The following is a 14,092-nucleotide window of genomic DNA, read 5'->3' on the forward strand; positions in this document are numbered from 1 at the left end:
GGAGTGGCATCACATTCACTGCATTCACACAAGACATACAGCGCAAAATCGAGCCCTTACGGTCTGCGCTGCTATTGGGTACAGTCACAAATCACAGTTGGTGCAGGTCCAGGGCACTGTGACCAGTGTGACCTACGTGAATGACAACCTGATACCTTTTCTGTACAACATCCCAGACGCCGTTTTCCAGCTGCATGAACAAGTGAATTCTTCGTATCACAGAACGTTAGCACAGACGAACTTTGGAACTAGGTGAATGCAGCATGGATGGCTTTACCACAGGACATCATTTCCGCCTTATACGTGTCGATGCAATCATTCTTTGAACAAGTTATCAGGGACCATGGCGGACCTTCTATCTACTGGGCAACGGGGCACATGCTGAACCAATGTGAACTGAAATGTAAATCATTTCTGCAGTACACACCAATGTACAGGCCTTGTGAATATGTAAGTCCTATATCTAGTCGTTCAAGGTGTTCTGTTTTTCTGAACATGAGTGTACTTTTGCCGTGGGGATAGTGGCGCGTACATGTGCGACTTACTTACACAACCTCTTCGACGTTTTAGTCCAGCCCGACCATTGGGTGATGTGAGTGAAGGAGTTTAAGGGACTGAAAGTGCAACAGAGAGAAGCACTGGTTAGTTGTGTTTGTACATGAATTGGCTAAAACGAAATGACACACAACTGCACAATGATTAACTGCAGATATGCTTTGTGTTTACGGCTTCTGATGTGTTGGTGCTCCTGGTGCCACTAACGGCAGTCAGCGACTTTCTGCACGTATCAGCGTCTCATAACTCGTGTGTCGCGAATACAACGCACGGAAAACTTTTATCCATTTCTCGTACAGCGTGTCCACAATCTTCACATTGGCGGCAGTACCACAAGACTTGAAGTTTATCACTGGTTAAACGAAATCCTCATTTGATTGAATTAATACTATTCACCAATGAAGCAACATTTATACGGAATGGAATGAACAACACACATAATAACCATCGACAGTCGCAGGCAATTCCACAGTGGAAATTAATTTCCAAATTCGTTTTTCGATCAACCAAACAGTATTCCATTAGGTCTTTTTTTCTTTTGTTATGATTTCGGAGGTGTACAAACGAAGGTATTCGCGAAACAAGCAAACAGCCTACTCTCTCGACAGTGTACAATTGCATTGAAGTTGACGCTGGCATATTCGAAAATTTATTGTGCACTGTATGACACCTGTAATGAGAATTTACGATAATGCTTAGACGTGAATTTGTTAAAGATATGTAACTTTCCATTGATCGTGAAACGCATGTTGCAATGTTTACTAACTGTTGTAGATGTGTAACCGCGACAATATATTGAATAATAAAGCAGGGCCGGTAAAGTTTCGCATTCTGGCCCTCGACGGGGCCATGGGGCCCGACCGATCGCCATGGAATCCTCTCTCAATGGCGTCACTGGAAGCAGTACGGAGGGCCATGTGATCAGCACACGGCGCTCCTGGGCGTCGTCGTGTTTCTTGACCTTGAAATCGCTACTGCTCTATCTAGTACCTCCCCAGTTGGCCTCGAGACACTGTTACACCCCATAGCAGTTCTGTCACCAAGAAAAATGTCTGGCAATACCAGGAATCAAACTCAGGTCCCCCACATGTCAGCCGCGCTGACCACTCAGCTACGGAGGCAGACAATCTACCGACTAAAAACGAACATAAATAACAATGTACATTAGATGTATTCTATTTCAGAATCCATTCGGAGCAGGACAAACGTCCATATGAAGTTTTCGCTTGAAATGGTCGTTCCTCCCATTTCTTGAATTTTTACCGTTCCTCCTGGGACGCCCCATGTAGTCTCCCCATTTGTTGTTAATGATTGTCTTCACTATATGGAAACAGTAGAATGCTATCAGCAAGATGATTCAGAGATGTTCCATTAACACTTGCTACTTTATTTTCTGAGTTTGAGGGTCTGAAAACTGGCTGTAGAACCACAGGTGGTAGTTTTCCTGATTCCTTTTTCAATCAAATAGAATTGGTTCTCTTTGCAGACGATACTAGTTCCCATTAAAGAGAAAGCAAAAGCAGAAATTGTTAATGACGCTGTCTAAAGAATTACTAAGGGGCACCCCTTTAATTTTGAGAAAATGCACTTTATTCATTTCTGAACGGCAGAGTTATACCTACAATTAACGTAGCCCAAGAACAGTGCTGTACTGTGTTCCAAAGATGGAATAACAGCCTGTTAAGAAAGTGGTCCTACAGTTTTTTCTCACCATTGTAAGCTATGAACATTCAGATGATGGCTTAAACGGGCGTCTGGCCATCCAGATTTAGGCTTTCCGTGATTTCCCTAAATCACTTGAAGCAAATGTTGGGATGGTTCTTTGAAAGGGCATTGCCGATTCCCTTCTCCGTCCTTTTTTTAATGTGAGCTTGTGCTTCGTCTCTAGTGACCTCGTTATCGACGGGACGTTCAACACTTATCTCCTCCTTACTTCTGCACAATTGTGAACAGTAGCAGCCCCAGAACACTACCCTGAGGTACTCGGTACTGCCTTTACTCCTGTCGATTATTCTCCTTAAGGAAGAGGCGCTGAGTTCTGTTCCCTGGCAAGTCTTCCATGGAATCGTTTGTCTCTTCCTAATTCTGTAGGCACGTGTCATCTTTTACTAGGGTGTGGTGAGGAACTTCCCAAAGTTTTCTGTTAGTCAAGAAAGACGCCATCAATCAGGGCTTCACCTTTAACTCTCTTCTGAATCTCGTGAACGAGTAGAGTAATCTGGGTTTCACAAAGTCCTTACTTATAGTAATCATGTTAATTTCTACATGGGAATTCTTTGATTGCCAGGACAGTCATCATTCGTGAACAAAATGTTTGTTCCATGTTTCAGTCCTGTAAAAAGTTTTTAACCATTCGTAAACGAGTTTTCCTCTCCCTTCGGTTCAGCACATTTGCATTAACACAACATTTATGTGTCGCCGTTTCTTCGTAACTCTTAACAAATTTGGTGCTTCACTTTGCTGTAAGTATTCACCCATTGCATTGATCGGGCCGAAGAAGATGAATCTGCTTCAATTTAGTGTTGCATGATACCACATCACGCTTCTCAACATGTTGGTCCATCGATATGTACACAATTTTAAAACATATTGACGTTTATAAACTGGAACAGTCAATCAAGTTCATGGACACCTTTCAGCACAACAACACAGTAATCTCAGCACGCTATAAAGCCACGAAAAACCAGAATAGGAGGAGGCAACCTTCTGCACAACAATCGAAAGCCACCTGCTGCAAAGTTGCTTACGTTTGTTTTCTGTTCTCTGCAGGTGATTTACGTCTCCAGAGATCCAAAAGACGCGGTACTCTCTTACTACCACTACTATAAACTGGTCTATGGCTTCAGATTCAGCTTCGAGCACTTTTTGGACTGGTTCATGACGGATCAAAGTAAGTACAGGCCATTGCAGTTGCAAATTAGTAAGAACTATAGTGATCATAATTTTGGTTACACTGTAGATGAGTCCGAAGAGAAAGACATAATAAGACTTGGTGTAAAGTACTACGGAATAATTAATTTCTTTCTCCTTTTATTTATCCATGTTCATAGTTCTTAAAAATGTATAACATTATGTCCAAATTACAGTTGTGGAGACTATAAAAAAGTCTGAAAGATTTGAAAGCATTAAGCAACAGCCTTGCAGAATACAACTGAGCCACTGAATTTTCAAGTCAACCAAGAATCTCGACAGTACACTGAAGAAAGAAAAAAACTAAATGATGTAATGGCAACGGAAACAGTGTGGACGGAATAAAACGTCAAATTTAATACTTAATACATAGACAATTCACGACGTCATTATAAAAATTTTTCAAGAAATGATTTCTAGGGAAATTTTCTTTAAGCTGTAAACCACAGCTTCGCTGGAGAACATTACACTGCATCCCACCTAACCGCTACCATAAAAACCGATTTTGGTGCAGATTAATTTCGGTTTTTTCGTCTTAATCTGAAAGACCAAGATGTAATATCTAACAAGAGCATACATTTTCCGAAGGATATGATATTCTGTTAAACATCAATATCGGCTATTTTTAACTCACAAACACAGCTGAACTTTGTGAGGCTCAAAACTTATCGTATTTAAATGTCACACAAGGTATTTAGAGCTATCAATGTAACGACTATCACCAGAGTTCATACACTCCTGGAAATTGAAATAAGAACACCGTGAATTCATTGTCCCAGGAAGGGGAAACTTTATTGACACATTCCTGGGGTCAGATACATCACATGATCACACTGACAGAACCACAGGCACATACACACAGGCAACAGAGCATGCACAATGTCGGCACTAGTACAGTGTATATCCACCTTTCGCAGCAATGCAGGCTGCTATTCTCCCATGGAGACGATCGTAGAGATGCTGGATGTAGTCCTGTGGAACGGCTTGCCATGCCATTTCCACCTGGCGCCTCAGTTGGACCAGCGTTCGTGCTGGACATCCAGACCGCGTGAGACGACGCTTCATCCAGTCCCAAACATGCTCAATGGGGGACAGATCCGGAGATCTTGCTGGCCAGGGTAGTTGACTTACACCTTCTAGAGCACGTTGGGTGGCACGGGATACATGCGGACGTGCATTGTCCTGTTGAAACAGCAAGTTCCCTTGCCGGTCTAGGAATGGTAGAACGATGGGTTCGATGACGGTTTGGATGTACCGTGCACTATTCAGTGTCCCCTCGACGATCACCAGTGGTGTACGGCCAGTGTAGGAGATCGCTCCCCACACCATGATGCCGGGTGTTGGCCCTGTGTGCCTCGGTCGTATGCAGTCCTGATTGTGGCGCTCACCTGCACGGCGCCAAACACGCATACGACCATCATTGGCACCAAGGCAGAAGCGACTCTCATCGCTGAAGACGACACGTCTCCATTCGTCCCTCCATTCACGCCTGTCGCGACACCACTGGAGGCGGGCTTCACGATGTTGGGGCGTGAGCGGAAGACGGCCTAGCGGTGTGCGGGACCGTAGCCCAGCTTCATGGAGACGGTTGCGAATGGTCCTCGCCGATACCCCAGGAGCAACAGTGTCCCTAATTTGCTGGGAAGTGGCGGTGCGGTCCCCTACGGCACTGCGTAGGATCCTACGGTCTTGGCGTGCATCCGTGCGTCGCTGCGGTCCGGTCCCACGTCGACGGGCACGTGCACCTTCCGCCGACCACTGGCGACAACATCGATGTACTGTGGAGACCTCACGCCCCACGTGTTGAGCAATTCGGCGGTACGTCCACCCGGCCTCCCGCATGCCCACTATACGCCCTCGCTCAAAGTCCGTCAACTGCACATACGGTTCACGTCCACGCTGTCGCGGCATGCTACCAGTGTTAAAAGACTGCGATGGAGCTCCGTATGCCACGGCAAACTGGCTGACACTGACGGCGGCGGTGCACAAATGCTGCGCAGCTAGCGCCATTCGACGGCCAACACCGCGGTTCCTGGTGTGTCCGCTGTGCCGTGCGTGTGATCATTGCTTGTACAGCCCTCTCGCAGTGTCCGGAGCAAGTATGGTGGGTCTGACACACCGGTGTCAATGTGTTCTTTTTTCCATTTCCAGGAGTGTATATTCGGGACTGACCTATTTCGTTGTTTACACAGGGTTATTCGAAAAGAAGGAACAGATTTGAAAAAATTGTTGCTTCAAAACCACAAAAAATAGAAACACAATTCCAATGTCCCTGGAAAGAGAAAAGTTCAAATTTTTATTCATTCAATGTGAGCACTATGTGTTAAACGATAATTATCAGGACGGTGGCTTATTTCTTGCCACTCATGACGCAGCTGGTCTCTCGTTATCGAATTCACAGCTTCAACAATGAAATGTCGCAGACTATCAAGATTGTCAGGCATAGATAAGTTAGAAGGTGTGAGTTCTGGAGACGTGGGAGGCCACTGGCGATGAAGTTCATCTTCTGCTCCTCCACTTCCAATCCAACATCCTGGAATGGTATCATTCAGGTAAAGTCGGGCGTGCTTGGAGAAATTCTCTAACCAAGCCGTTAATGTCTAGTTTCCCCTGGGCAGCACGTCAGGTTTTGAAGTGTGGATGTTTGAGTGGCAAACTGTTGGTCTAAACAGAAAGCTGCAATCCATTTAATGTTGCAGTTACAACTGTGCAGAAAACATCGGGGGGGAAGACTTTTCGACACACAGAAACAACAACCAACATACTGGTGTGTGTGCGCTTTAATATACCACATGTAAAAGTACTTGCCCTTGTTACACCCTGTATAATCAGTTAGTTTGTAGCTACCGCCTGTGCTTTTATATAGTTTAATTCTTAAATTCCGTGAGTGTTTTTATATTTAAGACATGTAATTTTGCGTTTTAGTAACTGTAAAGAGTAGTTTACGCGACCTGTAGCATAGTTGTGATTTCTTTTGAATGGTTGGTTACACAGTCCAGTAAGGCGTTCAGTCTCCCTTGGCGAAACATCGGGAGAGTAGCAAGTTCAATAGTTAGCTTTCTCTGTGTGCTTTTACGGTTGATTCTTAAGTTAGCAGTGACAGGATATTTAGGTTTTGTGTGGGCCCAGGAACAGCTGGCAGCAATTCACATGTAGCTGAAGATGCATTTGGCCACGGTCAGCGATCGTCAGGCTCCTGCCTCGGGTGTAGTGGTGGCGGAGAATGTGACGCATCACATCAGACACTTCAGGTGTACCATGTTTCTCCTCGTACTCTGCTTCCGAGGTACTTTGCTGTGTACACGACGCTGTGAATCTGCCCTCAGTGCAGGGAAATTGGCGAATGTTAACACGTTCGTGTTGCTCGAGGCGGAGAGTCGACGTATGGGCTGGGCCTCCGGCCTAACCCATTTTATCTGTGAGTCTAGATGAGCAGGATCCGAGCAGGCACCAGGGGAAGGTGTTTGCTAGTTATTGGGAGCTCCAATGTTAGGTGCATCAGGAACACGTTAGGGAAATAGCTTAGTATATTAAAAAACTAAAAATTCGCCTCGATTGCGAAAAAAGCACCTAGTGTTAAGTGTTAACTCAGGTTTCGGCATAGATAACTACACCTTCTCCAGAACAACAATAAAACCCACAAGTGCCTAAGAAGACCTTTGTCAATGATTGAAATAACACAATAGCTATACATTTATAAACGAAAAAGAAAAGGAAAACACAAACAGTACATATGTACAAAGTCAAAACCACTATTTAACTTAATGGTGTACGCTCCACCTCACACCGGCCTATGTTCGATGGGCCATGAACCGCCATAAACTGCAGCTACAAACGGTAGCTCACTTACAAGCCTCACCCGCTATGTATGCATATGCGCAATACAAGGGAAGTTACTTGAATGCGCGTGCGCATACGAATACAAGAAAGTTTATCCATGGGTCAGGGCTAAATAGCCCACATATTCCCACCCGTGGATCAACTTATATCAAAAAATGAAATGGATAGAACAAGAGACGAGCTAAATAGGAGATGAAACCTAAAAATAACCGCACACGGTTGCTCATGCTAGTAAAGAAACTTATATATGAAGCCACATATGACAACAGGAGGAACTTTTAAAATCTATACGTAAAGCCAGTAGTTAGCCTGGGAGGGGAGTGGGGGGGCGGGGGGGGGGGGGGTTACTGAGTGGACGTAATCTAAAGACGTCGTGGTAATAAAGATATAGGGATAAAACGCGAGGTGATCAACGGACTAAAATCACCTTCATCGTAAAAGGAAAATGAGGATAAAAAGAAAGAAGATGAACAGCTTGACCAACCGCGCTCGCCAATGAGCGCGCGCGTGAGATAATCCCCAGATCATCAGATATGCAAGTATAAAGAACAAAGTAAAGGCGCGAAATCTTAAAAAAAATTTCTATTTCTTAGTAGGAATAGGTCCTTGAGGATATTGTCTTTAACATGTTGCAGATGCTTAAAGATCTGCGTTTCTTCCAAAACATCTGGGGATTATCACACGCGCGCGCTCATTGGCGAGCGCGGTTGGTCAAGCTGTTCATCTTTTTTCTTTTTTCCTCATGCTCCTTTTACGATGAAGGTGATTTTAGCCCGTTGATCACCTCACGTTTTATCCCTATATCTTTATTACCACGACGTCTTTAGATTACGTCCACTCAGTAACCCCCCCCCCGCCCCCCCACTCCCCTCCCAGGCTAACTACTGGCTTTACGTATAGTTTTTAAAAGTTCCTCCTGTTGTCATATGTGGCTTCATATATAAGTTTCTTTACTCGCATAAGCAACCGTGTGCGGTTATTTTTAGGTTTCATCTCCTATTTAGCTCGTCTCTTGTTCTATCCATTTCATTTTTTTGATATACGTTGATCCACGGTTGGGAATATATGGGCTATTTAGCCCCGACCCATGGATAAACTTTCTCGTATTCGTATGAGCACGCGCATTCAAGTAACTTCGCTTGTCTTGCGCATGTGCAAACATAGCGGGTGAGGCTTGCAAGTGAGCGACCGTTTGTAGCTGCAGTTTATGGCGGGTCATGGCCCATCGGACATAGGCCAGTGTGAGGTGGAGCGTACACCATTAAGTTAAGTAGTGGTTTTGACTTTGTACATATGTACTGTTTGTGTTTTCCTTTTCTTTTTCGTTTATAAATGTATAGGCACTTGTGGGTTTTATTGTTGTTCTGGAGAAGGTGTAGTTATCTACGCCGAAACCTGGGTTAACACTTAACACTAGGTGCTTTTTTCGCAATCGAGGCGGGTTTTTAGTTTTTTAATATATTAACCAACGGTTGCTGACGCGCTGCGATGTTGAAGGTTCTGAAACAGCTTAGGGCCGGAAAGAAATCCAGTGTGCATTCGGTATACCTGTCGATGGCCTCATAGGAAATGTAGAGGAGGCCTTGCTTGCTGTTATCGAGCGTGCAGGATGCAGTCATCTGCTAGTCAAGGCACATGTCGGCAGCAATGACGTCTCCCGCGTGGGTTTCGAGGCCATCCACAGCTTCGGGGCGGCTCGCGGGAAGTGGTGAAGACTGCTGGCCTCACGCGCTGGGTGCAAGCAGAGCTCGCAGTCTGCAGAATTGTTCACAGGGTTAATCGAGGTCTTTTGGTTTGGAGCCGAGTGGTCACAGCAAAAGAATTTGCCGATTCTGTGACGGTACTGTTTGCAGATTTCCGGACCTGGGTTATGGCGTGGAGAATTGTAAGACATAGATAGGGCGATGGTGCACTACGCAAATGAAGCAGGTCTTTAGTAGAAGAGTATCTGCGCACTGCACAAGGTTTTGTTTTAGGGTAGACGGTAGTTTGTGGTCCCCGATGAACGCTCGCCAGTCGATACGCAGAGAGCGAAAGCAAACTGCGCACAGAATAAAGTTCCTGAATTTTCTACCCTCCAGAAAAGCTGTCGTGCTCAACTTCGTCTCGGAACCGAGAGCTGGCTGAAACGTAAAAATAAAATAAATAAAATAGACTGCCTACAGTACTGTAGGTACTCTACATCTACATCTACTTGATTACTTTGCTATTCACAATAACGTGCCTGGCAGAGGGTTCAATGAACCACGTTCAAGCTGTCTCTCTACCTTTCCACTCTCGAACGGCACGCGGGAAAACGAGCACTTAAATTTTTCTGTGGGGGCCCTGATTTCTCTTATTTTATCGTGATGATCATTTCTCCATATGTAGGTGGGTGCCAGCAGAATGTTTTTGCAATCGGAGGAGAAAACTGGTGATTGAAATTTCATGAGAAGATCCCGTCGCAACGAAAAACGCCTTTGTTTTAATGATTACCACGCCAATTCACGTACCATGTCTGTGGTACTATCTCCCCTATTTCGCGGTAATACAAAACGAGCTGCCCTTCTTTGTACTTTTTCGATGTCATCTGGCAGCCCCACCTGATGCGGATCCCACAGCGCACAGCAATGCTCCAGAATAGGGCGGACAAGCGTGGTGTAAACAGTCTCTTTAGTAGACCTGCTGCCCCTTCTAAGTGTTCTTCCAATGGATCGCAGTCTTTGGTTGGCTCTATGCACAACATTATCTATCTGATCGTTCCAATTTAGGGTTTTTGTAATTGTAATCCCTAAGTATTTAGTTGAAATTACAGCCTCCAGATTTGTGGAACTAATCGCGTAATCGAAATTTAGCGGATTTCTTTTAGTACTCATCTTCACGCTTTTTTTAGTTCAGGGTCAATTGCCACTTTTCGCACCATATGATATCTTACGTAAATAATTTTGCAATTCGTTTTGGCCATCTGATGACCTTACAAGATGGAAAATGACAGCATCATCTAAGACCGCTACTCAGATTGTCTTCTATGTCGTTAATATAGATCAGGAACAATAGACGACGTATAACACTTCCTTGGGGAACGCCGGATGTTACTTCTGTTTTACTCGATGACTTTCCGTCTACTACTACGAACTGTGACCTTTCTGACAGGAAATAACGAATCCAGTCGCACAACTGAAGCGATATTCCGTAGGCACGCAGTTTGGTTAGAAGACGCTTGTGAGGAACGGTGTCGAAAGCCCACTGGAAATCTAAAAACATGGAATCAATTTGACATCCCCTGTCGATAGCACTTATTACTTCATGAGTATAAAGCGCTAGTTGTGTTTCACAAGAACGATATTTTCCGAAACCGTGCTGACTATGTGTCAATAAATCGTTTTCTTCGACGTACATCATAATGTTCGAATACAGTACATGTTCCAAAACCCTGCTGCAAATCGACGTTAGTGATATAGTCCTGTAATTAATAATTCTATTTCACTTATTTTATTCTTGCCGTTAGATATACGTTTAGTTTTTTATCAAAAGAAACCCAAAACCAAGTTCTGAATTAGTGTTTTGTTTCTCCACTAGACAGTGCCACAATTTCCTCAAAAAAAATCGTAACACAACTCACACACAAATGTCATACTAACAAATCTAAATCCACCTTATGATGGAGGTTTAAACCTTTCAGACGCGTAGTGGAGATAAATAAAGAGTGACTGGTAACAGTAAACTTGTTGTTTCATTTAATGTCATAACAGTGACGGTAAAGAAAAAAAAAATGTTCAAATGTGTGTGAAATCTTATGGGGCTTAACTGCTAAGGTCATCAGTCCCTAAGCTTACATACTACTTAACCTAAATTATCCTAAGGACAAACACACACACCCATGCCCGAGATGCCCGAGGGAGGACTCGAACCTCCGCCGGGACCAGCCGCACAGTCCATGACTGCAGCGCCTTGGACCGCTCGGCTAAAACCGCACGGCACGGTAAAGCCTAACCTAATATGTTTGCATTTTAAACTTCAACCTTAACAAATGATTTTGACAAGAACCCAAGAAAACTCTGACTCTATGTGAAATTACGAAGCGGATTAAGGCTTATAAACTCGTTGACCAATCTGGTGTGGCAATAGAAGACAGCAAAAGGAAGCTGAAATTTTAAATTTGGCGTTTAAGAATTTCCCGTTGGATCATCGTACAAACATACCGTCGTTTGACAGTCGCACAGACTTCCGTTTGGAGGACGTAATAACAGGCATCCCTGGCGTAGGGAAGCAACTGAAGCTGTTGAAAAGACATAAGTCGGATGTCATCTGAATTCGGTTTTACAGAGAGTGCTCTATGACACTGGCGCCTTAATTAGTTTACATTTATCGCGAATCTCTCGCCCAGCGCGAAGTCCCAAGCGACTCGAAATAAAGATCGGATCTGCCTAATTACAGACCAGTTTCCTTCACATCGATTTGCTGTAGAATTTTCGAATACTGCACACCGTTAAAGAAGTTACGAGCATACAGAATAGGTTCTCAAATATGTGACTGGCTCTGAGACTGCTTAAGTAACAGAACCCAGTGCTCTATTGACAAAACTTACAGACCCCTCATCTGAAGCTGATGGCACAACAATTCTTCTGTTGCCAACGTTCATTTTGCGTATGGTCCACGAATATAAGGGAAATAAGCCCTCACACGGAGGCATATAGACAGTCGTATTTCCTTGTTGCTCGTATTTATGGGTGGAACAGCAAAGGAAATGGCTAGCTGTGGTATAGGGTCCCTCCACCATGCACCATTCGATGTGTTGTGGAGTATGTATGTAAATTACTAGTACTTGCTTTAGTTATAATAAACTGCAAAGCAAATTCTTACAATAAAATTTTCCGATGACTTATATCCAGTGTTACTACTATAAGATACATTTATACACTAAAAAGTAGTAGAGAGAAAACTTAAATGCTATGTACAGTTTATGCACCATTAAATTTTTATTCATTTTCTTCTGAGCATTTCTACATACAATATACGGAACATAGAAACTGGACGCAGAAGATGAAGAAAAACCACACACACACACACACACACACACACACACACACACACACACACACACAACCACTGTTTATCAAACAACCGCTGTTTACAAATATATACAGATCTGTGCACTCAGTCACTCGCAAATGAAGTGTGGCTATGAGAGGGTCTCAATCCTATCCACAAAGATGAAGCGTTGTCATCTCACGACAGCTCACCTTTCACCTGTCGTGCAATACTACTTGGCATACCATATCCAGAGCGGCACCAATGCCATCGAACAAGCACCTCTTGTAATCCTCTAATGTGAGAGCCTTTGAGGTTCCACAGTGCAAAACTCTTAGCCCTTCTTTGGATGGCACCTGTGTCTTTACGATATGCATACATTTTCGATGTGAACACTACAAATTCCACAAACCATTCACTTCGCTTTTCCTCAGGCCAATAACTTCCTTGTTTTGAGGTGTCTTTCAATAAGGACTATCAGTCCTATATCTGGAGATCTCGAATGCTTAGAGATAGCATCCAATTACTTCATATGGATAGCAGCTTTCCACCCAGTAGATGAAACTGTCTGTATAAAGCAAATTTGGATCAGCAAAGTACGGCTTCACAAACTCGTAGCGGAATTGATACATATAATAGTTTGACACATGTTCTTAAGACTGTGTCCCATGAGAGCCCTGGTACAGTGTAACAAAAGGCAGGATTCAGAGAGCATTTTCCTACGCGCAGATGCTGGAAAATCTCAAACAAGTTTGAGACAACTATATATTGGCTGTCATGTTCAATTTAAGATGCGTCCTAAAATCAGAACTCCTGTCAGACGTACACTGTATGCCCATACTCAGCATCTGTTACTGCAGTATATGTGATTTTACTGCAGAATGTGGTTATGACAGCTAACATGGTTCCATGGAGTCACTCCTTCACATCCAGGTACTAAACTGGAAAGACCCCCTTCTTTGTCAAAAGCTGAAACTTTGCACCATCAGTATGTGCAGCTATGGGGATATGCATATCTTGATGCATCGTTTCACCAAGGTTCCTGAAGAGACTGATTCAATGTGTGCCATTTTTTGATCCACACAAGATGCAGTTCTCGGAGTTTGTCCACTGTACTTTGGAAAATGTAAATATCTCTGTTAATCAGTTCGGTTGGTAAGCCTTCTCAAGCAAAGTTGTATACTTCGGCATACGCAGCATATCACATACACTCAATTTCTGCTTGTGTGGATCCACAATCTTAATACGATTGTGTGCCTGTACAGCGTATTTTGAAACCCACTATCATGAACCTCAATAGGCCTCATTTTAGTCTTATGATGTTTAGTTCAATTATACTCCCCAATAAATTGTGGCAGAATGTCGAGCAAATTTGTATGAACCTCAAAGATTAAATTGCATCTTCATTTCATTTTTATCGTTCTGTTCAGATGTTCCACAATACTCGCTTTCTTGTGGAAGAATGTTGAGTAGTGGTTTATTCCGCACTGTTCCGTTACCTGCTTGAAATTCTTCTTGTAAAATTCGCGTCTATGGTCTGTTTTAGTTTGTCATGAGACCATTTCGTCCCAACCTTTCTTGAAGCTTTGAAATATTTTATGTTATTTCATTCATTTGGACTGTTTTCCCTGCAGCAACTGACGTGTGTAGTTTAAGTATTCGATGATTTCATTCAGGTCATCATGGTATACAAGGGCTTCTGGATTTTTCACGTGGAACCTCTTAAAGCTTTTTAATAAAATAAATTTTATTAACATTCAACAACCCTTGTCTTCAC

At 43.5% G+C, this 14,092-nt stretch overlaps 1 protein-coding gene across 1 annotated transcript in view; it reads left to right on the plus strand.

Annotated features, from left to right (window-relative positions):
* The window catches only part of LOC126417006 (luciferin sulfotransferase-like), a 114,814-nt gene that overhangs the window by 79,113 nt on the left and 21,609 nt on the right, over nucleotides 1-14,092 (plus strand). Inside the window, exon 5 of the mRNA XM_050084894.1 lies at nucleotides 3,325-3,445. Coding sequence (XP_049940851.1) covers nucleotides 3,325-3,445 — 121 coding nt within the window. The remainder of the gene's footprint in view (nucleotides 1-3,324; nucleotides 3,446-14,092) is intronic.

The sequence above is a fragment of the Schistocerca serialis genome, chromosome 8 (assembly GCF_023864345.2).
Source record: "Schistocerca serialis cubense isolate TAMUIC-IGC-003099 chromosome 8, iqSchSeri2.2, whole genome shotgun sequence".
In the NCBI taxonomy this organism is placed as follows: domain Eukaryota; kingdom Metazoa; phylum Arthropoda; class Insecta; order Orthoptera; family Acrididae; genus Schistocerca; species Schistocerca serialis.